The sequence below is a fragment of the Trichosurus vulpecula genome, chromosome 5 (assembly GCF_011100635.1).
Source record: "Trichosurus vulpecula isolate mTriVul1 chromosome 5, mTriVul1.pri, whole genome shotgun sequence".
Lineage (NCBI taxonomy): Eukaryota > Metazoa > Chordata > Mammalia > Diprotodontia > Phalangeridae > Trichosurus > Trichosurus vulpecula.
In genome coordinates, this window is record NC_050577.1 from 133,098,250 (window position 1) to 133,120,515 (window position 22,266).

Genomic DNA, 22,266 nt, shown 5'->3' on the forward strand with positions numbered 1-22,266 from the left:
ATCAAATTAGCCATTGGAATTTTAGAAAAGTTAAAATATATTAAAAACTCTCCTAAGGTGCATTTTGAGGGATCGTTTCCTTAAACAGCCTTTAGCAGGAAAATTGGCCTCTATTAATTAGACCATATATAAATAGTACCTTAAAACGGTGACTTCTAGCATTCAGGAAAAGAGAAGTAGATGCACTTTAAAAAACAGTGCTAGAAATAGTGACACTGGAAACTGTTAAAAGACTAATATATGCATAGTGCTGTGGAAGACAAACATACAGGAAATTAGCTGCTGTGTCAAAATAGGCGAATCTATTATCAGCACTTGACTGTAGCCAAAATCTCTGTCCTACAAATATACTGTCTCCTTCTGTGCCTCCCCTTCCCTCCTACTTCCAAATAGTTTCCAGATCAGGGTGTTGCTTTTTACACAACAATTTAAAAATACGTACTTCGGAATTCAGAAAGCTGGGAAACAATTTTTATAGCCAGTGTTTCTGATAAAGGCTTCATTTCTAGAAAACATGGAAAACTGGGTCAAATTTATAAGAATACAAGTCATTCCCTGATCGATAAATGGTCACAGGATATAAATAGGCAGTTTTCAGATGAAGAAGTTAAAGCTATATATAGGCATATAAAAAAATGCTCTAAATCACTATTGATTAGAGAAATGCAAATCAAAACAACTCTGATGTACCACCTCATACCTATCACATTGGTTAATATGATGGAAAAGGAAAATGATAAATGTTGGAGATGTGGGAAAATGGGAACACCAATGCATTGTTGGTGGAGTTGTGAACTGATCCAGCCATTCTGGAGAGTAATTTGGAACTATGCCCAAAGAGCTATGAAGCCCTTTGATCCAGTAATACCACTCCACTACTAAGTCTGTATCCTAAAGAGATCATAAAAAGGGAAAAAGGATCTACATGTTCAAAGATATTTATAGCAGTGCTTTTTGTGGTGGCCAAGAATTGGAAATTGAGGGGATGCCCATCAATACCAACAAGTTGTGGTATATGAATGTAATGGAATGCCATTGCACTATAAGAAATGATTAGCAGGTGAATTTCAGAAAAGCTGGGATAGATTTACATGAAGTAATGTACACAGTAACACTGTACACAGTAACAGCGTAACAGCAACATTGTGCGATGATTAACTATGATAGACTTAGCTCTTCTTAGCAATACAATGATCTAAGACAATTCCAAGAGACTGGTGATGGAAAATGCTATCCACATCCGGAGAAAGAACTATGGAGTCTGAATACAGATCGAAGCATACTATTTTCACTTTTTTTTCTTTCTTGTGGTTTTCCTCCTTTTATTCTGATTCTCCTTCATAGCATGACTAATGTGGAAATATGTTTAACATGATTGCACCTGTATAACCTATATCAGATTGCTTGCTGGCTTGGGAAGCGAAGGAGGGAAAAAAATTTGGAGCTTAAAATGTTACAAAAAATGACTGTTGTGAAAGGCTAACTACATTTTGCTCCTTCCCAACCCATCCCGCTTTATTGAATTTTCTCCCTTGACCCTGTCCCCTTTCCAAAGTGTTTGTTTTGATTACCTCCACCCCCATCTGCCCTCCCCTCCATCATCCCCCCCCTTTTATTTTCTTTTATCTTCCTCCCTCTTCTTTCCTGTGGGGTAAGATACCCAACTGAGTATGTATGGTATTCCCCCTCAGGCCAGATCTGATGGGAGCAAGGTTCACTCATTCCCCCCTCACCTGCCCTCTCCCCTCCTCCCACAGAACTGCTTCCTCTTGCCACCTTTATGCGAGATAATCCACCCCATTCTATCTCTCCCTATCTCCCTCTCTCAGTATGTTGCTCTCTCATCCCTTAATTTCATTTTATTTCTTTTAGATATCTTCCCTTCATCTTCAACTCACCCTGTGTCTGCTCTCTCTCTTTTACAACATGAGTATTGTGGAAGGGTTATACATAATGATACATGTGTGGCCTAGGTTGAATTGCTCGACTTCTTAGGGAGGGTGGGTGGGAAGGGAAGAGGGGAGAGAATTTGGAACTCAAAGTTTTAAAATCAGATGTTCAAAAACAAAAAAAAGTTTTTGCATGCAACTAAAAAATAAGATACACAGGCAATGGGGGGTAGAAATTTATCTTGCCCTACAAGAAAGGAAGGGAAAAGGGGATGAGAGGGGAGCGGGGTGATAGAGGGGAGGGCTGACTGGGGAACAGGGCAACCAGAATATAAGCCATCTTGGAGTGGGGGGGAGGGTAGAAATGGGGAGAAAATTTGTAATTCAAACTGTTGTGAAAATCAATGCTGAAAACCAAATATGTTAAATAAATAAATTTAAATTAAAAAAACAAACAAAAAAAATGACTGTTGAAAACTATCTCATGTAATTGGGAGAAAAATACTGTTAAGAAAAAACACAGACAAAATATCACCTACCTCCCAGAGTTTTTGTGAGGATAAAATGAGATGATATTTGTAATGTGCTTTGTAAACCTTGAAGTTCTACATAAATTCTAGCTACTACTACTATGATTGTCATCACGATCAAATAAATCAAAGATAGACTGTCTCTGTAAAAAATAAATAAATATAGATTTTATAGCATCCTTTAAAGGAAAAAAATATGTACTTTGTTCTCTACATGTACTGTAGATATACTTTTCCGTGAGTTAAATGTCTTCTTTAAATGTGCTGTACAATTTCTGTCTTTTTTTTTTCTTTTTGAAAGGATAAGGAAGATTATTTTTATTTGTGGCTTGTAAAATTCCTGGGGCAGCCAGGTGGCACAGTGGATAGAGTACTGCACCTGGAGTCAGGAAGACTCATCTTCCTGAGTTTAAATGTGCCCTTGGACATTTACTAGCTATAGGACTCTGGGCAATTCACTTAACCCTGTTTGCCTCAGTTTCCTCACTTGTAAAATGAGCTGGAGAAGGAAATGGCAAACCACTCCAGTATCTTTGCCAAGAAAACCCCAAATGGGTTCACAAAGAGTCAGACACAACTGAATAACAACCAAACCACAACAACAAATAGGTGCTTATTGGGTTGAATTGAATTAATCAGATTGACTGTAAGCCCAAGAACACATTGGCTTCTTCAACTGTTGATGCACAAAGTTAATACATAATGAATATAAAATTCCATAATCTTGCCCCCCTCCTCACCTGCCTCATATTTTTAGACAAACTTCTCAAGCCATGTTTCTTCCATCTTACACTTTAGTTAATTTTTAAAACTCAAGTTAAACCTTAGTTTAATTCAAGACCTTTCATTTGTCCCTGTTAAATAGAACTCTATAAGATCTAGCTCAGTGATCTTTTTGTGTCCAGGCTTTGTCCTTCAGGGTGTTAGCTATCCCTCCTACTTTTGTGTTGTCTACAGACTTTTGATAAGTGTGCCATCTTTGTTTTTATCCACAAAATTGATAAAAATTTTAAAACCACACAGGGCCAAGCATAGGTTGCTGGTGCACTCCACTGAGGACTTTTTCCCTAAAATGTTGACATTAAATCATTAATTATTACCTTTTGAGTATATCTAACATTCTTTGTGGTTGAATTAGCAATCAGCTACCATAATACTGACTTAGATTTGCAGTGTGGTGGAAAGAATAAACAGTTTCAGAGGATCTGGGTTTTCTTCCCAGATTTTACATTTCCTTGCCATGTGATGATGTGTGATTCAGTTAAGAGCTCCCTGAGCATGTTTCTTCATCCATAAAATGGGATAATAACATCTATGCCACTTCCCTAGCAGGCATGTTGTGAAGAAAATCCTTTGTAAATTTTAAAGTGCTAAGGAAATGTGAGAGCTTCTTTATTTTTGCTGTTGCTGATCATAGAGCTATACTCTGAACCAGCTGGGTGGACTGTTTACCCTTTTTAATACCAATATTTTCCTCTAGAGTTGGCTAGAAAATAAATTCCACATAATACATTTCAGGCACCTACATGTAGTTAACAGGGAAACTCTCCTTTTTATATGTCATTTTTGCTTTAAAATGTTTACCTTTGAATCAGTTGTTTGTTTGCATGTCCTAATGTCCTATTACAGTATCTTAATACAGTGAAACAGCCTTCACCTATACTAGGCAATATCAGATATGTCAAAGTAAGGCAGAAAAATCCTTTATTTACAGCCACTTTTTTAAGTTAGGAATGAGAAATATATTCCTGACCTCAATTTTTTGCTTTGAAGTTGCCAATTAATATTGTCAGTTTTTCAGGAGTTACTCCTGTAGCCAAAAAACAACAACAACAAAAAAACCTCCAGTCTACCAAAAATCACTCATACCATGTAAAAATAAATTCATGTACAGTACACACATATGCAAGTATATAGTCCTTCCTACACATTCAGCTCCATAATTTTCTATGCCTTAACTAAAAGTCTACTTTTCTCCTTCTCTTTCAGCTGGAAATGGAAAAGCTGCAATTACAGACACTGGAGCAGGAGCACAAGAAGTTATCTGCTCGCCTCGAGGATGAACGTGGCAAAAATAAGCATGTCGTCTTAATGCTGGTCAAGGAGTGCAAACAGTTATCCGGCAAAATCATAGAGGAAGCCCAGAAGCTGGAAGAAGTCATGGCCAGTCTTGAAGAGGAAAAGAAAAAGACAAATCAATTAGAGGAAGCACTTTCTGCAGAGAAACAAAGAAGTGCCGAGATGGAAGCACAGATGGAGAAACAACTCTCCGAATTTGACACAGAGAGGGAACAACTGCGAGCCAAGCTGAATCGAGAAGAAGCACACACAACTGACCTCAAAGAAGAGATTGACAAGATGAAAAGAATGATCGAGCAGCTGAAGAGGGGGAGTGATAGCAAACCAAGCCTTTCTCTTCCCCGCAAGACAAAGGACAAACGTTTGGTTTCTATATCTGTGGGGACGGAAGGATCTACGTCAAGGTCGGTTGCTTGTCAGACCGACACAGTGGTGGATAGTACTGACCCTGTTAAGAAGGTGCCTTTGACTGTACCCATAAAGCCTTCAACAGCAAGTCCTCTCGTTTCTGGCAGTGCAAAAGGGAGTGTTTGCACCAATGCAGCTTTTGTAAAGCCAGTTATTGACAGGCAGTCTTCCTACGGTGATTTGATTGCTCCCCCTACACCTACTATCCCACCTCCAAGTCCAAACAGAATGGAGGAAAATGGACCAAGTACTGGCTCAACACCAGTTTTACCAAGTAGCACATCCCCCCTTCCCAGTAATGCTGCCCCTCCCACTTCTCCAGCACCAAGCATAGCTTCTCAGAACTATTCACTAGCTTCATCTATGCACAGTTCACATTCACCATGTGCCAATACATCTTTGCATCCAGGTCCAAACCCACGTGTCCAAGCAGCTAGATTTAGGTTTCAGGGCAATGCCAATGACCAGGACCAAAATGGAAATACTACCCAAAGCCCTCCATCAAGAGATGTCTCTCCCACGAGTCGCGACAACCTAGTAGCCAAACAGCTAGCTCGAAATACTGTAACCCAAGCACTGTCAAGATTTACAAGCCCTCAAGCAGGGACTCCAGTGAGACCTGGAGCACCCCATCCAGTAGATGCTGGCACCTGTCCCCCTGTTGGTAGAATGAGTTTAAAGACTCCCAGTGTACCAAGAGTTGACCGAGGAAATCCTCCTCCCATCCCTCCAAAAAAGCCAGGGCTCTCCCAAACTCCTTCACCACCACACCCTCAAATCAAAGTTATTATGGATAGCAGCAGATCCTCTAACTCTGGGGCCAAAGTTGATAACAAAACCACGGCTTCATCTCCTTCCAGTTCACCACAAGGAATTAGGGTAATCAATGAGGAAAATCTCTCTAAGTCACCCACCCCTCAGCTGCCACCAAAACCAACCATAGATTTAACTGTGGCACCTGCAGGCTGTGCCATTTCAGCCATGGCCACTTCTCAGGTGGGTGCCTGGCCTTCCGAAACCCCTGGACTGAGCCAACCTGCATGTTCAGAAAATCCCCTTGTCATTCCCACCACCATTGCCTGTAGCTCCTCCATAAACCCCGTTAGTGCCTCATCCTGTAGACCATGTGCCTCAGACAGCCTCCTGGTAACAGCATCAGGTAAAGGGATTGAAATGTTGCAACCTCTCCTGAGAATGTTTTCTGTCCTGTACAATTGGTCTCTCAGTTGCTTCAACTTCCTTTACAATGTCTTGAAATCTTTCCTTTTTGATTTAAGTTGACATTTGTGACATTTTTTCTTTTCTTCCTTTTTCCTTCTTTCTTACTTTTTCTTATTTCTTTTATTCCTTGAAGGTTCAAGGATATGGTGATTCATCATGCCAAATAAAATCTAGCTTTCTCATAAACTTTTTCTTTAAAAACAAAGATCTAAAAATAGTGGTTTGGAGTGCACAGAGATGTTTGTTTTGGGTACTTCAGACAGCAGGAAAGATGAAAAGTTTTCCTTAACAAATATTTATTTTGCAAGCCTTGAATTTTAGTAGGATACCTTAAGTTAATATATTGACATGTCTTTGAATTCTAAAAGTGGATTATAACGGCACTTTCCACTATTACCAACTAGAAAATATCAACTAGATTTGTTTAGAAATTTGACTAGTTCTGTTTTTATTTATTTATTTTTGCCTAAGTCTTTAATTTTATCACTTTAGAGAGCTCGTGGTTAGAAAACTCCTTCTACCAATGCAGATCAACAAGTAATAATACTAAAACGTTATACGGCAGAAATGAGAGGTTAGAGATTGTCCAGGGTCTCATAGCTTATGTTAAAGGCAGGGTGTAAACCCAGTTTTCCCAGATTCTGAGGCCAATACTCCATAATTCATTTATTTATGGGGCAGTATTAATGTCTTTGAACATTTAAGTTTCACTATTTATTTCTCCTTTATTGTAATTTTTATATTTTTAAAGGGAAGTATAGTATATTCGCACACCTTTGGTTTAAGTTTAGATTATTTCAAATGCTGTTTATCTAACTTGGCACTGCATTCTTCCTAATAATTCGTGACAGATAGACTTCCTGATATTTGGGAATATATCAAGAAAAATCACCATTTCTGGGCAATTTGTGGGATTGAAGGAAAGTTAAAATTCTATCTAGTCCCTTCCAAACTCATTATATAATATTATGGGGACTCGGGGAAAAGCTTAGGAGTAACCAGATGCAGCGCTGGCCTTGGAACTAGAAAGATGTACGTCTAAATCTTTCCTCAGACCCTCTCTAGCTGAGTTTGTTTGGTCTTAAGCAGATAGGTTAGCCTCTCTGGGCCTGTTTCTAGTCTGTAAAATGAGGGAGTTAGATTCAGTTACTTCCAAGGCCCTTCTTGGTCTAGGTCTACATTGTCCTGTATTGCTCCTTTAAGAAATGAGAAGGTGGTGAGATAGGATTTCAAAAAGTATATCAGAATTTGTATATCCAAATGAGTATTACCCCTTTCAGATCACGGGCGGTAATGGATTTAATGCATTGATGCCATTGTTCACAGTACTTTTGCGACTGACTCTTTGGAAGAAATATCTGCTAGTTAGTGATGATCCACAGAGAAAATCTGTCTCTTTTTATGATAGTGTATCCCATTTTTGGCCCCAGTTTTTCATTCCCTGGATTGATCTATAGTGTGTGTCAAACATGGTTCTAGGCACCACTTTGGTGTTTCTCAATATCTAAACCCACCCACCTCCCACCCCCATCCCCCCAGGCCTTGATTATGAAAGTTTGCCACCAATGAGATATGCAAAATAAGATCCTAAGACTGTAGGGGCAGGTTCCCAAGAGACATTCTGAAAATACTTTGAGCCATGGTAGGTAGCGTTTTTGGAAGAAGTGTATAGCTTCTTAAGAAGCAGCATGATGTAGTGGAAAGAACACTGTTGTAAGAGTCAAAGGACCTGGGTTCAAATTCTGTATCTGACAGTCATTAGCTGTTTGACCTAAGGCAAGTCATCTTACTTCCCTAGGCCTCAGTGTATTGATCTGTAAAATAGCACAGGTAATCTAGAAGGCTTGGGATCCTATCCAGCTTTAGAATTATGATCCTATATATCTACTCAATTTATTTAGCCAGGTGGTAATGGAACTGCTCTTTGTGTTCTTTGTACATTAAAATGTTTGTATTTGTGAACAGTTACATTTATAATATTTTTTTATTTCTGGCACCCCTCACCCCTAGAAAAATTACTTAGCTTCCCAAGGTTATTACTTTAAAGGATAATACTCTTATATGTTTAACATTATAGGTGTCTAAGGAAGCATCTAGTCCAACAATGACATGATACAGGAAGGACATAGGGTCTTTAGAGGTTAGCTGACTTCCCAGGGTTACACAGGTATTAAGTGTCATAGCCTGGAATAAAACCCAGTGTTCTCTCTATTGTGCCATATAGGTAATCTCATTGCTCTAGCCAGATTTTGCACTTTTGCCTGGTCTCTCCGATGTTATTCCTGTGGCCCTGGAGGATAGGTGGCCCAAGCTGTCTGTGATCTGACCTCACGTTGTAGAAGTGTTGTTGTTTTTTTTTTTTAGCGAGGTCTCAAGAGCTATAAGTCTTTGAGTGTTTGTTCTCTCAAAGTGATGACTTTCACCAAGTGGGCATTAGGCTCTAAGAATGGCTTTTGTAAATGATAGGGTGCAGCACTGGACTGCAGACGTCACCTGCAGGGCTTCAATTCTCCAGCCTTTGAAAAACTGCCTCACTTAGAGCTTAAGAACAGAACTTAGGAGGGAGAGGGCCAGAACAGCAGCAGCAGCAGCTCAAGATTAGCCAAACTAGTTTCTCCATCGATGCCCTCCTTTTTTTTTGGTATTCCCAGAAGGACAGGATTGCAAGGCAGAGAATGGCACTCTTTTGTTGTGTTTAGTAATGAAAGGATGGGAATTACTCTCCTTGCCACCATGCATTATAGGATAGAAATCATCCCTGCACGTAAGCTTATTTGAAATTTTCTGTATGAAATCTAGGTTTTCTCATATGCTACCCAAATAGTTCAGTCCCTTTCTTACTGCTCCAAGAAACAAGGCAGCATAGCTAGCTTCCTCCAGCCTACTGTTTTAACTAGGGAACATTCTGCCTTTTCTCCCTCCCTTCCCCAGATGGGAGCCTGCTAAATACTGCTTATGAAATCATTACTGAGAACAGCTATTCCACTATACTCCATTATATTTTGACCCTAATTAGTATTTTTTAGCCCCAGAAGGTCATTTTACAATAGGATATACAGTCATATTTATCATATGGCCAGATGAAATAAAACTACAGCATTCATAATGAACACAGTTTACTGCAAATTAATGTAATTCTTTATCAACAATATTCTCAGGGGGAAAATAGTTGAAACATTTGTGAGGAGAATGAAAGTTCTTATGGTTCAGCACCCCCCCCTCCTCCAATAATCATGTTTGATTTGACAGATGAACAAATGTTTAAAATAGAAATTACTGCAGGCAGCTGAATTTCCATACCCTTGGCATTTTTTTTCCTTTCCATTTTCTTTGTTTGGTATTCTTCTGTATCTCGATTTAGTTCATTATAATTTATTCTTTGTATGTGATTGGCTTAGGGACTAAATCAGAAAAAAGGGGAATCAGTGTGGGCTATGGAATTAACCACCTCCACATTCTGAAGCTGGTGCCAGAAGCTGTTTTCTGTCCTCATGCCCTTCCTCATTGCATGCTTTGCAAGCTTTCACAGTGGCTTCACGTTTACTAACTTTCCAGTATGAAACTGACCTTTCCTAACACTACTAAAATATCCTGGATGAACACAGTCCTGTTCTGTCATTTCCTAGATATTATTTACAAATCAGTTAAGGCCTACCATTTTTTTACAATGTATAGGAATTTTAAGTGGAAAATAAACTTTCTGTGGTGGTCTTTTACTTTATTCTTTAGAAGGGTTCCATCTATTATGTTTCAGTGGGTTTCATTAAATAACTTAAACATTTATCCACTTTCTCAAAAAAATAGTAAAGGTATGAAATTTCACCTTCTGTTAAAACATAATAGTCAGCCTGGATATTTTTTAATTACTTTGTAAAAAGGTTTTGAAAATGTGCTTCTGCCTTCAAAAAAATTAGAGAGTATGATTAAAATATATTCATCTTTCAAACCTGCCTGGCTGCTAATTGTGAGACTGTTCATTTATCCAAAGACTCATAAAAAACACTGCTTCTTAAAACAAAACAAAAAAAATCCCCTTTTATCTTTCTGATGCTTACATTTGAAATGCACTGTCTTCCCCAGAAACCACAACTAAAAGGTTCAGAGTAGTTTACATTAAAAGGCCGTTGTTAAAATGTTTATTTTGTAGTAGTTCAAAAAAAAGCTTGGCATAATGTTAGTGCTCTAGAGGAGCCTTCGGGTTCATAACAGGACTTTAGTAACGAAAGCCCCTGGGATTAGGTCCAAGAGAGCTTGGACTAAATTCTACAGTTTATTAAAGATGATTATAGTGAGATAGTCCAAGGAATCTGGTTTGAGGCCAAGGTACTCCTGCTATTGTTTGTATCCTGTTTCATAGTTAATGTCTCTAGTGCATAACTTTAATCTCTGCAAAGTTTGTGAATCAGTAAAAGTTCTACCTGATTTAATTTTGTGGCTTTTAAAAAATACATAAATAGATAACTCCACAAAGAGGAGAATTCTGGAGGGGCAAAATTGTTAAGGTATAAATATGGAGAAAGGACTATAGTGTTTTCATAAATATTTAATTTCACAAATACATAAGTTGTGTATGGGCATTGTAATCTAGTAAAGATTAAAGCCATACATAATTAATGTACCTACATTAATACCCAGATTTTAAATTTGAGGTAGTACAGTAGCTTAAATTATACATATAGCTTCTGTTTCTTTGTGTTTTCTAGCTAGGAAAATAAATTAGTTTCAGTTTTACTAAATTCTGTTGAAAATAGAAACTATGTTTAAAAAAAATCCCACGTGGGAAGCTCATTAAATCAACTAGTCAAGTGTAAGAACCAAATAGATACAATGTCTGCATACATAGGCATACCATTATCCTAGTGTTAATATAATGGAAGCATAAAATTCAATAGTATATTTTGTATTTTGTCAGGGAATCTCAGTCATACATATGAAAATAACACATACACACATTGGTTAGGGGTGTGGTTCATTGAGTTTTCTAGGAGAATAACTGTAAAATTATTCATTTGGAAGTTTGCACTGAGTTAATAAATACTAGTTTCACATTAAGCATTTATACTTTCCTTTTTTTTTACAGCCTTTTGACCAAGGAAGAGTTCAGAAAGTTTTCCATAGCATTTATAGCAGACTTCACATACTCAACAAATTCTTTTCTAAGGCGGCAAAATACTGATAAAGACTACCTAACTAAGATAACTCTTGAAATTTCTATTAAAACTCTTTTCTATACTCTGTCCTGTTTTGTTGGGTGACGTAAGCTTTTTCCAGACAGTGATCAGCTGACAAAGTAATTCTTTTTATATATTTTTGAGATACAGTGAACGTATGTTTTATTAAGTTGTAGATCACATGTATTCCATTGATGATTGCTATGGTATCATGTCCTACCTTAATTAGATCTTATTTCCAAACTGAGAATTTAAAAGCATATATTTGAAGTCCTTAGCAGTGCATGGTGCCTTTTCGTGGATAATGTCACATTTCTCAATTATTATGAGGGGCTAAGGCAAAGGGAGGAAAAGGCCCTTCAATTTCATATTGCAATTATATTTTTGATATCTGCAATATCACTTTATTTTAAAATCTTGAATTAAAAAAATAGAACAGACACAAACATACAGTTTTTTATATTTGATTAGCACTGGAATTTGGAAAAGGAATTTTAGAATTAGCATCTGTGATGGTTTCTAAAATTGCTCATTACATTAACCTGTGATAATAAACTGAGCGACTGTCTTAACTAAAAATAACCTATCACCACTGTGTGCAGATTAAATTAATGACTGATAGAAAGGAGTGAAATAACAATAGAGACTAAATCTTAACAGACCAATTAGTGTTAGAAATTGTGTACCCCCATGGTGTGTGTGTGTGTGTGTGAATGAGTGTGTATGTATGATTAAAAGAGAAGAGGATAATATTCATTTTCTTTCACCTCCCCATCTAACTTGGGTCACTTTAACTCACAGGCTGGTCACCCTCCCTAACCCCTTTGCTAATGAGTGGTGGTCCTGCCTCCCTGGCTGGCAGGTCCACCCTTCTTCAGCAAGCTGCTGCCCAGGGAAATGTCACTTTATTATCAATGCTGCTTAATGAAGAAGGACTGGACATTAATTACTCCTGTGAAGATGGCTCTTCTGCCTTGTATTCTGCTGCTAAGAATGGACATACAGGTAAAGAATGCGATATCTCAATGCTTCCCTCTGGCACATCTCAAAGGAATGGAACAACTTAGATATAAAAGAGCACTTTTTGTTACTACTCTCATATTGTTAGTTTAGAGTACTTTTAAACACTTGAACATTGTAACAAATTCTGTGGAAGAGAATCAAATTAAGTATCTATATATTACATATGTATGCATATGTATATGTGTGTATACATGTATATACATATCCCCAAATGCCTTTCCTGATGAGGATATTTCTCAATTAATGAAAAACAAGTTCTGTCCTCTTAATTCCCAACACCAATGAATTCTGTATGACTAACTTTAGTTACTTATCAATGCAAAGTATGTTTCTAGTTCAGTAAATCATTCTATCAGTGATGTCTTTGATTTGGCATGGATAAACAGCCAGAATTTACACAACAAGCAACTGATGCATACTAAAGAAGAGGCTTTAGGCCCTCACTAACTTCTGATTCAATTATATCATTTTTAAAGGTTAGAAAACATCTTAGACCTAGAGTCTTAGAGCAGCTTGGCAAAGGGGATGGTTAATTAGATGTTTGGTTTGGTTTTTTTAAAGAGGATTGAATGTGATGATTAGTCAAAATGGCATAGTGATAAAATCTGTGAATTATTTTTGTTCTTAAAATAAGAATCCCATAGTCAAGTATATCACACTATACTGTGTTAGTGTGGGGGTAAAATAGTATTTGGCTACTGATGCTGCATTCATGGCCATTTAAATTAACATTAACTATCCAGTTCAAAGGATTACAATATAATTCAGATAACTGGGAAGGGTTTTTTTAAGCTTTTTTTCACCCCAGTATTTTAGGGCATCCAACCAGGAAAGAGTTTTTAATAATGTTGGAGCTCATCTGTGCATCATAAACTCATTCAAGAGACTTCTCAGAATAAATAAGGCTGTTGTTACTAAACAGAGCTTTAAACTGGAGGAGCAAGACACCTGACTTTTTAGTTGTGCCTGACCCAGGTGATCTTTAGTAAGCTCTTGTTATGAACAAATTAATGAATAAAGCAGTTATGAAGCATTTACAGTGTGCTAGGCACTGATGATAGAAAAGCAAGACAGTCTCTGCTCTTAAGGGAGAAAACATAGAAAGAAGGTTTCAGCTAAAAGTCAGATGGAAAGGTCTCAGGGTCCTTAGGGTACAGTGACAAAGTAGATATTAATCCTTCTTTAGTGTCATTTCCACTGATAAAATCATATCGGCCTCTGATGTCGAACTATTTTTACAGTGCCTAGGACTTTGTTGCAATACAATAGTCAACAAGTAATTATTTTTTAAAATGGTTTTATTTTTTTCCTCAATTACATGTAAAAACAATTTTTAACATTTGGGTTTTTTTTGTATTTTTTTGAGTTCAATATTCTCTCCCTCCATGTCCTCCCCCCACCTTGAGAAGGCAAGCACTTTGATAGAGGATATGCATGTGGCAACAAGTATTTATTAAGTGTTCACTCTGTGTAGTGTGCTGTGCTGGGCACTGAGGGAATTAGAAATTTAAGAGGCCAGTCCTTGACTTTAGGGAACTCTTAGTCTGCTAGGGAAACAAGACACAATATAAACAAATATAAGAAACAACTCTAAATGTTTTCTAGATAAATGTCAAATACTTCAAGGAATGCCACAACACAAGTACTTATACTTAGTGAAGAGGTTTACTTGTGTACACTAAGACATTTTTGATGAGATGATTGTGATAAAAATCTATTAAACCATTATGTGAAAGGAGGACTTTTCAGTTTAGGTGACAGCTGAAGCAACCAGAAAAATATGTCAAGATGAGGGTGGGAGGTAGGGATGGGGGAGGCAGGGTTTTTAGTTGAGCCTTTATTTTTGAGTCCTTAGTACTTTCAACTATCATCATAATCTTTAAGAAAAGTAATTAAAACCAGAGGGAATTGTTTCAGATTTAAACAGAATACTCCCATTTTGATTTAATGCTCAAGTCTGTCCTTACATTGGGGAAGAGAATTTGGGTGTCCCTGGAAACTACTGCTAAGTAGGTTATGAGAAATCCATCATGACATGTTTATCAGACTAACAGCTTATCCACAGGCCCTGTGGGCTTTAGAAAAATATCCTTAGCTTGGATATCTTTGGGGGTGGGGGGAATTTTCTTTTTAACTACCAAATTAGAAGCATTAAAGCGGTTTTCTGTTAAAATCCTTAGACTGTGTGAGATTGCTGCTGAATGCAGAAGCACAAGTTAATACTGCTGATAAAAATGGCTTCACACCCTTGTGTTCAGCAGCTGCTCAGGGACATTTCAAGTAAGTGATATTCTAAGATTTCTCTCTTTTATGAAAAGAGCCCCTTCCTTCAATTTACATACACATTTGAGTTCTGGCCAAATGTGAGTCAATACCAAACAAATATGTTAACTAAATGAGGGCTTAAATTCAAAGATATGTACCGAAAGGAACCGAAACTCCTTCTACTGTAGTATTTGAATAATAGTGTTATGTACAGAGTACATAGATGTCTTAGTTCAGAATTTAATATGAATTGAACATTTCTAGAGTCATTCCTACCATAAGTATTTTATCTTAGTATTTTCTGTTTTATAGTAAGCACTGAAAGATATTGAAAGGACTTGTCAGGTTAAAATCACTTGCAGTGTCATCTTTTTTTTAAGGAAAAGAAAGATATTTATTTGCACTTAACTTGACCTTCAAAGAACTTGTGATTGTGGGGCAGCAGTTGATGAGAACTTATGGTAATAGATATTTTATTCAGAATTACATCCCAAATACTCACCCTATTTTGAGCTTTTATTTTTAAACCATGAAACAGGAACTTGACTGTTCTGAAAGGGGGTCAGCATAAAGCCAGAAGCAATAATTATGCATTCCCCAAAATACATATGACCTTAGGAGTGATTGCCTCTGTAAGCTTATTAGGCCAGTTGAATAACTGGTATAATTTAGGGTACAATATTTTCATGTTGAAAATAGAATACAGTTATTCACCCAGCTTTTTCTGTATATTCTGGTTCTAAAACTGATGCTCCTTATTATGAGAAATAATGGGAACATAAACTTTTCTGTTCTTTAAGTTTGCTAAAGATTGCTTTAGAACCATTTTATTTGTGCAATTTGAAATTTTGAATTTGATGTACAAATTCTTATTTCCTGTGTGTATTAACTAATATTTTTAACTTCATGAAGATTTCAAAAGGTAGTTCCTTTAAGGTCTATCTTGAGTTATTTTTCAGCCCTTCTAATATATCCTGCCTTATTGAAATTGACCTTACAGAGACTTTGAAAATCAGTCACAGAGAAAGGTCACTGGGATGTTGGGGACATAAAAAGTCAACTCACTTAACAAACATTTATTAATTTCCTACTATGTGCAAGATACTTCTAGGTCTCTGGGAGTACAAAGGCAAAAACTAAAATGGCTCCTACCTTCAAAGATTGTACCTTCTACTGAAGGGGGTTACAGTAAGTAGAAAGCAATTTTCAAAGAGAAAGAGTACTAATAATTAGGCAGATCTAGGAAAAGACCATTAGGAAGGTGTCATCTGATCTGTGTTTGAAAAGAAGCTAGTGATTTCTGTCCCAAATGGGACTTTCTAATCTCCTCCAGAATGTGATTTTAGATTTAGTTACTGCCTCCAGGTGGCCTGTGATCTCTGTAGCAGGCACAGAAGCCTTGGTGCAGTTATATTTAGGACTAGGGCAAAAAATGCCCACCCTATTGTGTTACGAAAATAAATATATTTATAACAGTAGGACATTAAACAGCTTATGTGTCAAGCATTAATCAATAAACTAAACAATGCCAAGTAAAGAGGTTTGGCTGGAGGTAGTGTTGGTACCAAAAAGGTTTAGTGCATGTCTTTTCGACTTTATAAGAGGCACCCCATCTAGAATTTACTTGGTCTTATTTTCTCTTGATTCTAAGAACTCAGCCCTAATCATTATGGAGCAAATGTCCTTTCCCTTTTATAGTGCAGTCATATGGTGTCACTCCTTATCCCCCATCCCCATCTCTCAAGTGATATAATCAGCACACTGACTTCTTTAGAGGCTTTATTATTTTGAATTACAAACCATAAACTATTTCACATAATAATCACAAATTGAACATGAAAAGATTTTTTCCTCCAAAGACTACTGTTTTAAGTATTGGAAGAAATTACAAAAAGTTATGATCCTAAAGTTTTTGGCCAGATCATCACACTTTATCAAAGCTACTAATTTCACAGGTTGGTTTTTTTTTTAAACTTTTACAACTCTAATTTTTTTGAGATTTTTTTCCCAAGCTTGAATAAAGTACATTCTTCAGTTTCATTTCTGTTTATAATTATTGTGTGCCTATTAACTGGTAGTATGGATTTGATCACATGGTATATCTCACCATAAGCATCATATTAATAATGAATACATTTTAATACACCATTATTTGCCATTGCTTTTTCATTTTAATGCCCTTACCATATGATGCATTTGCTTTCAAAGACAGAATTTTTTTTCATTCCATTTTTGTGTTTAGGTGTGCAGAATTACTAATTGCATATCATGCTGACATTAACCATGCTGCTGAAGGAGGACAAACACCTCTATACCTGGCCTGTAGAAATGGAAATAATGAATGTATTAAAGTGTTGTTGGAAGCTGGAACAGACCGAAATGTAAAAACCAGTGTAAGTAAAAATCATTATTACTCTTCTCATTTACATAGGGTTTACAAAGTTCTTTCCTAATAAGGTGAGTAGTACATATATTATTCTCCTCATTTTACAAATGAGGCAACCGAGGCGAGTAGAAGTGATTTGCCTAGGGTCTACGCAGCTAGTAAGTGTCTGAGGTTGGATTTGAATTCAGGTCTCCCTGACTCCAGGCCCAGCTCTCTATCCACTACATCACCTAGCTGTCCCTGGGATGAGTGTTATAAAAAATTTTGAATTGTAGGATGCATCACCACGCCTCCTTACCAAGAGTTTAGTGATGTGTCTTGGGCACCTTGGAGGATGTCATTGTGCCATACTAATTCAAATAAGAAAATATTTATTGGATACCTTGTATGTGCAAGGCAATGTGCACAAAGATCAAACAATATTCCACTGTCCCCCCCGTCCCCCTTTAACAAAACTGACAGTCCCTTAGGTTCCCAAAGTGGGCGATACCACCCCCTGGGGAGGTGGTGGATCTGTTGGAGGAGGGGGTTCAGTAGTAGACTCAAGTGCAATTGAGGAATGTTGAATAAAAATAAGGGGGTAGTAGAAGCATAAGGAAAGAAAGAAGATAAGAAAATTTTAAAAAACCTTTCATACATGTTTCATCTGTTGTGTAACAGAGTTAAAGTAGTAGTGATTACATTATTTTCCAAATAAACACAAAATGCAAATTATAACTGATCAGTGGTCAAGTCTGCCAGCAGGTCTCAACAAGCAGTTGTTGGCAGGCAAGCAGGTCAGGTTGTCAGCAAGATCAGCATGCATTGGCAGGAATATGTGCGTGTAATGACTTCTTTACAATACAATACTGTATGGTTATGTGATGCAATATTGTGTCATCAGAATTTCAATGCAGGAAAAAAAACCCACAAATTTATAATAAATTATTAGATTTAAGATGCATCATTTTAAAAAAATGATATTTTTTGAAAATGATGCAAATTTCAAAAAAAAAACTGCTAAACAGTTTTAAAAAAAGTAAATTTCGAGCAGGGAGGTGCTGAGTAATTTTTTTTGAAAAGGGGGAGGTAGGCCAAATAAACGTGGGAACCTCTAGTGAGAATGCAACATGAAGAAATCTAAGTATGAAACAAGGTAAAATATAATAGAAGCGAAAGAGAGATACATGGAACAGTATTGTTGTTGTTGTTAATTGTTCTGGGAAAATTCAGTGAAGGACAGATCCTCTTCAGCTGGGGTAATCAGGGAAGATTTCATGAAGGAGCTGGTCTGACCTGTCCTTTTAAGGAACAGAAGCTAGAGAGAGGGAAGGGGTAATTTCCAGGTATGAGGCTTAACTTCCCTGAATGCACAAAGAAAAGAGGAGACAGAATGATATGTTGGGGCAGCTACCAGAAGTTCACTATTACTGGAATGAACAGTGCACAAAGTTTGTGAAATAAAGCTGGATCGTTGACAGAAGAGACTAAAAACTGTGCTTAAACATTAACTTAGGGATTTTGTTCGTGGCCCCAAAGGAAACCAAAGGTAGAATGCGTGAGCATGGCATGTAATGGTTAAAACACTGGATATAGAGTTGAGAAGACCTGGATTAAAATCCTGTGTCAGATACTTGCTAGATGCATGACCCTGAGCAAGTTATTTAATCTTTCTGGGCTTCAATTTTCTTACCTGTAAAATGAGAGAATTGGACTCAGTGTTCTCTTCTATCCCTTCCAGCTCTAAATCTGTGATCCTGTGAGGTTACATGGTCACGCATGTACATTTAGGAGATTATTTTGGTAACTGTGTTGTAAAGGATGAACTAAAGAAAGGGCGGCTAATTAGCAAACTATTGCAATAGTACAAGTGATGAGACCCTAAGCTAATGAAGTAGCGAAGGGAGATGAGGAGTGGAGCAGAGATGAAACATTAGAGGTAGAATTAATGGGTCTTGATAATTGATTGAATGTGGGAAGTGAGGGATAAAGAAAAGTCCCAAGTGATTATGTGGTATCAAGTTCTAAGCTAATGGGAAGTGGGTGGTGCTAGGGGGAGAAGTCAGGGCTGAACTGTATATTCACATATTCTGTACATGTCTTTGAATAGGATTTTTAGGATTTTGGTGATCTCACTTCATTTTATTCTTTTTCTTTTGTGATCTAGTCTGTGATGTTTACTTCAGGAGGTTGCTTTTGCTGTTCAGTCATTTCAGTCTTTGTGACCCTGTTTGGGGTTGCCCTTAGCAGAGATACTGGAGTGGTTTGCAGTTTCCTTCTCCAGCTTATTTTACAGATGAGGAACTGAGGCAAATAGGGTTAAGAGAGATACATAGAGTAGTATTGCCAGGGTCACATAACTAGTGTCTGAATGATGAGTCTTCTTGATTTCAGGCCTGGCACTCAGCTAGCTGTGTGCCCTTGGGCAGGTCACTTAATCCTGTTTGCCTCACTCAAGTATCTTTGCCAAGAAAATCCAAATGGGGTCACAGAGTCGGACATGACTGAAAAACAACTCCCAACAAGCAACGACTCTATCTACTGCATCACCTACCTGCCCTGTTAATTCTGCTTTGCAAAAGAAAAGTAAATTAATGATATGATGATTATGTGAAAAATTATCCATTATCAAGCTCTCTTAGTTTTGGAAAGCAAGGGGTCAACCTATACAATCACATAAGATATTAATGAGGTGTTGGGCAGCTTGAAGGTAAAGAAGCTGAAGCGTCCAGAGACATGAGGCAGTGTAAGCAATGGGGCTGAAGGAAGCAATGAGCTCTTACTTTGGCCTTTTAATATAAGGACATCAAAGGATGTTGGAAGATGGAATATTTTGTAGGAGCAGCTGTGTTACCTTCAAGGCAGAGTTAACATAGTACCTTTTTGAAAGAAAACTGCTAATGAATAAGGATCTCTCACCCCTCCCCCAAAAAATAATAGATTATATTTCTATAAATCTCGAGGATTTACAAAACACTTGGTGTACACTATTTCATTCATATAACTCTCTGCTAAGGTAGATCCTGCAGATACTACCTACATCTTATATATAGATGTGGAAACTGAGGCTCGCAGAAAGGATGCAACTCACACTGCCATAAGTGTAAGCCTCGAGACCGGGTCACTCCAAATGCTCTGTGCACTGTGCCACACTTCTGAGAACAGTGACTGAGTCACCAAGTTTTATTAATTGCCTGGAGCATGAGGGATGTTGACTCATTTATTTAGTTCCCTTTTGCTTTGATCTTTTCTTATCTGCTGACTTCATCAGGGATTATCAGCTGAAAGGACCCGAGAGATAAAAACATCCATTTTCAGTTTTTATTAATGAGCATTTATTAATCACCTAATATGTGCCAGGTGCTGTACTGGCTGATAGAGACTTAAAGAAAAAACAGTTCCCTCCCTCAAAGAGCTTAGATTCTACTTTGGGGAAGAATACAAGATGTGCCCAGATAAATAATAAGAAGATATTATGAATGAAGAAGTGAAGGTGGATCACAGTGTTTTAGAGTCTTGGAAGGGGCCTCAGAGGTCATCAAATCTAACCTATACCTGAACAGAAATCTTCTTCTTGAAGACATTCAGAGATAGAAAAGTCCTTCATTCCAGCTGCTCATTCCATTTGTATATAGTTCTCATTCTTAGGGAGATTTTCCTTATGTTAAAAAAAAGTATATTTATTGCTCTTAATTCTGTCTTTTGGGGCCAAATAAAATCAGCCCAATCCTTAATTACCCTTCAGATATTTGAAGACAACTATTTGATATTTGATCCCCCCACCGCACATCAATACCGTCTTTTGTTCAGGCTAAACTTCCACAGTTCCTTCAACTGCTTCTTAGGCTGTATGGTTTCCAATCCCTTCAGCATCCCGGTTGCATTCCTCTGGTTGTGTTCTCATTTGAAAATATTTGCGGCACTTAGAACTGAACACAGTTGTTGTTGAGTCATTTCAGTTGTGTCCAACTCTTCGTGACCTCATTTATGGGGTTTCCTTGGCAAAGATACTGGACTGCTTTGCCATTTCTTTCTCCAGCTCATTTTACAGATGAGGAAATTGAGGCAAAGAGGATTGAGTGACTTTCTAAGGGTCACACAGCTAGTAAGTGTCTGAGGCTGGATTAGAATTTAGGAAGACGGGCCTTCCTGACTCCTGGCTCAGCTTTCTATCCCTTGTGCCACATAGCTACCCTCAACTCAGTACATCAGGGCTAATTCAGATTCATTGTTCTCTCTCTCTCTCTCTCTCTCTCTCTCTCTCTCTCTCTCTCTCTCTCTCTCTCTCTCTCTCTCTCAGAGAGGGTATTATTTTTCTTGTATAGGTACATTATCCTCTTAAATTCTAGCATACCATGTCAAGGGTTCTTCATACTTAGAGTGTTGTGAGAAAGCAATCCAATCACCATCCCCTGGGGTTTGACATGTCAAGTGTATAATCTTATATGGGTGTTCTCTCCACTAGTGAAGCAATATCAAAGCCCATGAGAAGGATGTCTTCTATTCCTGTGTAATTATTGTCCACATCCTTTGCTCAAGCTTCCAAAGAGGGTCCACCTAATATGCTCCTAGTGTCCTTCACCTAGGCCTTTTAACATTTTGCGCATATTACTTAAATAAGCAGACTGACTGTAATCCTTTACTTTTATTGGAAGCCCACCTCCTTTTCTTGCCATACTTGCCTCAATGAAATATTCTATTCCAGTTCTCACATACAAGTAATCATTGACAATATGGTGCATCTCTCCCTTGCCCTTTGTGTTGCAATTAGTTTCAGTTGTGAAATTTATCTTTACTTTGCAAATGGAATATATGTACATATAGCCATAAATAAATCAAGTGTCTTGGAACTTTACTATAAAACTATCTTTGGGATATCCTGTCACTCATTATTTATAGAAGAAACTAGCTTATAACAATGGAGAATTTTCATCCATGAGTAAATGATACAAATACCCCTTGGATAGAACCTAATAATCCAGTCTTAATACCAAATTTTGCTTTTTAAATAGGGTGAGATTCCAGTATGCCATATGCAACATATACCAGACAAACTCAGTGTCAGAAAAATGCCTTTGCTTATCAAATTGTTCTATAATAGGCCTCTTTGTCTGAAGTGGAAGTAGTAGACAATTTGTATCATAGCAAAATGGGAAATACAACTAACCAAGGTCAAATCACTTTCCTTCAACCCATCCTGCTAGATGTGATTGGAATTTGTGCCTTTTCCAGCTTGCAAACTCATCCTAAAAGCTCATTAAAGGTGAACTTGGAACAGGGCTGTTATAAATAATATAATACACTATTTTGTAAAT

At 37.4% G+C, this 22,266-nt stretch overlaps 1 protein-coding gene across 1 annotated transcript in view; it reads left to right on the plus strand.

Moving 5' to 3' along the window:
* CTTNBP2 (cortactin binding protein 2) overlaps positions 1-22,266 on the plus strand; it is a 199,384-nt gene that overhangs the window by 89,937 nt on the left and 87,181 nt on the right. Inside the window, exons 4-7 of the mRNA XM_036761077.1 lie at positions 4,409-6,065; positions 12,100-12,303; positions 14,502-14,601; positions 16,829-16,979. Of these exons, the coding sequence (XP_036616972.1) occupies positions 4,409-6,065; positions 12,100-12,303; positions 14,502-14,601; positions 16,829-16,979 (2,112 nt within the window). The remainder of the gene's footprint in view (positions 1-4,408; positions 6,066-12,099; positions 12,304-14,501; positions 14,602-16,828; positions 16,980-22,266) is intronic.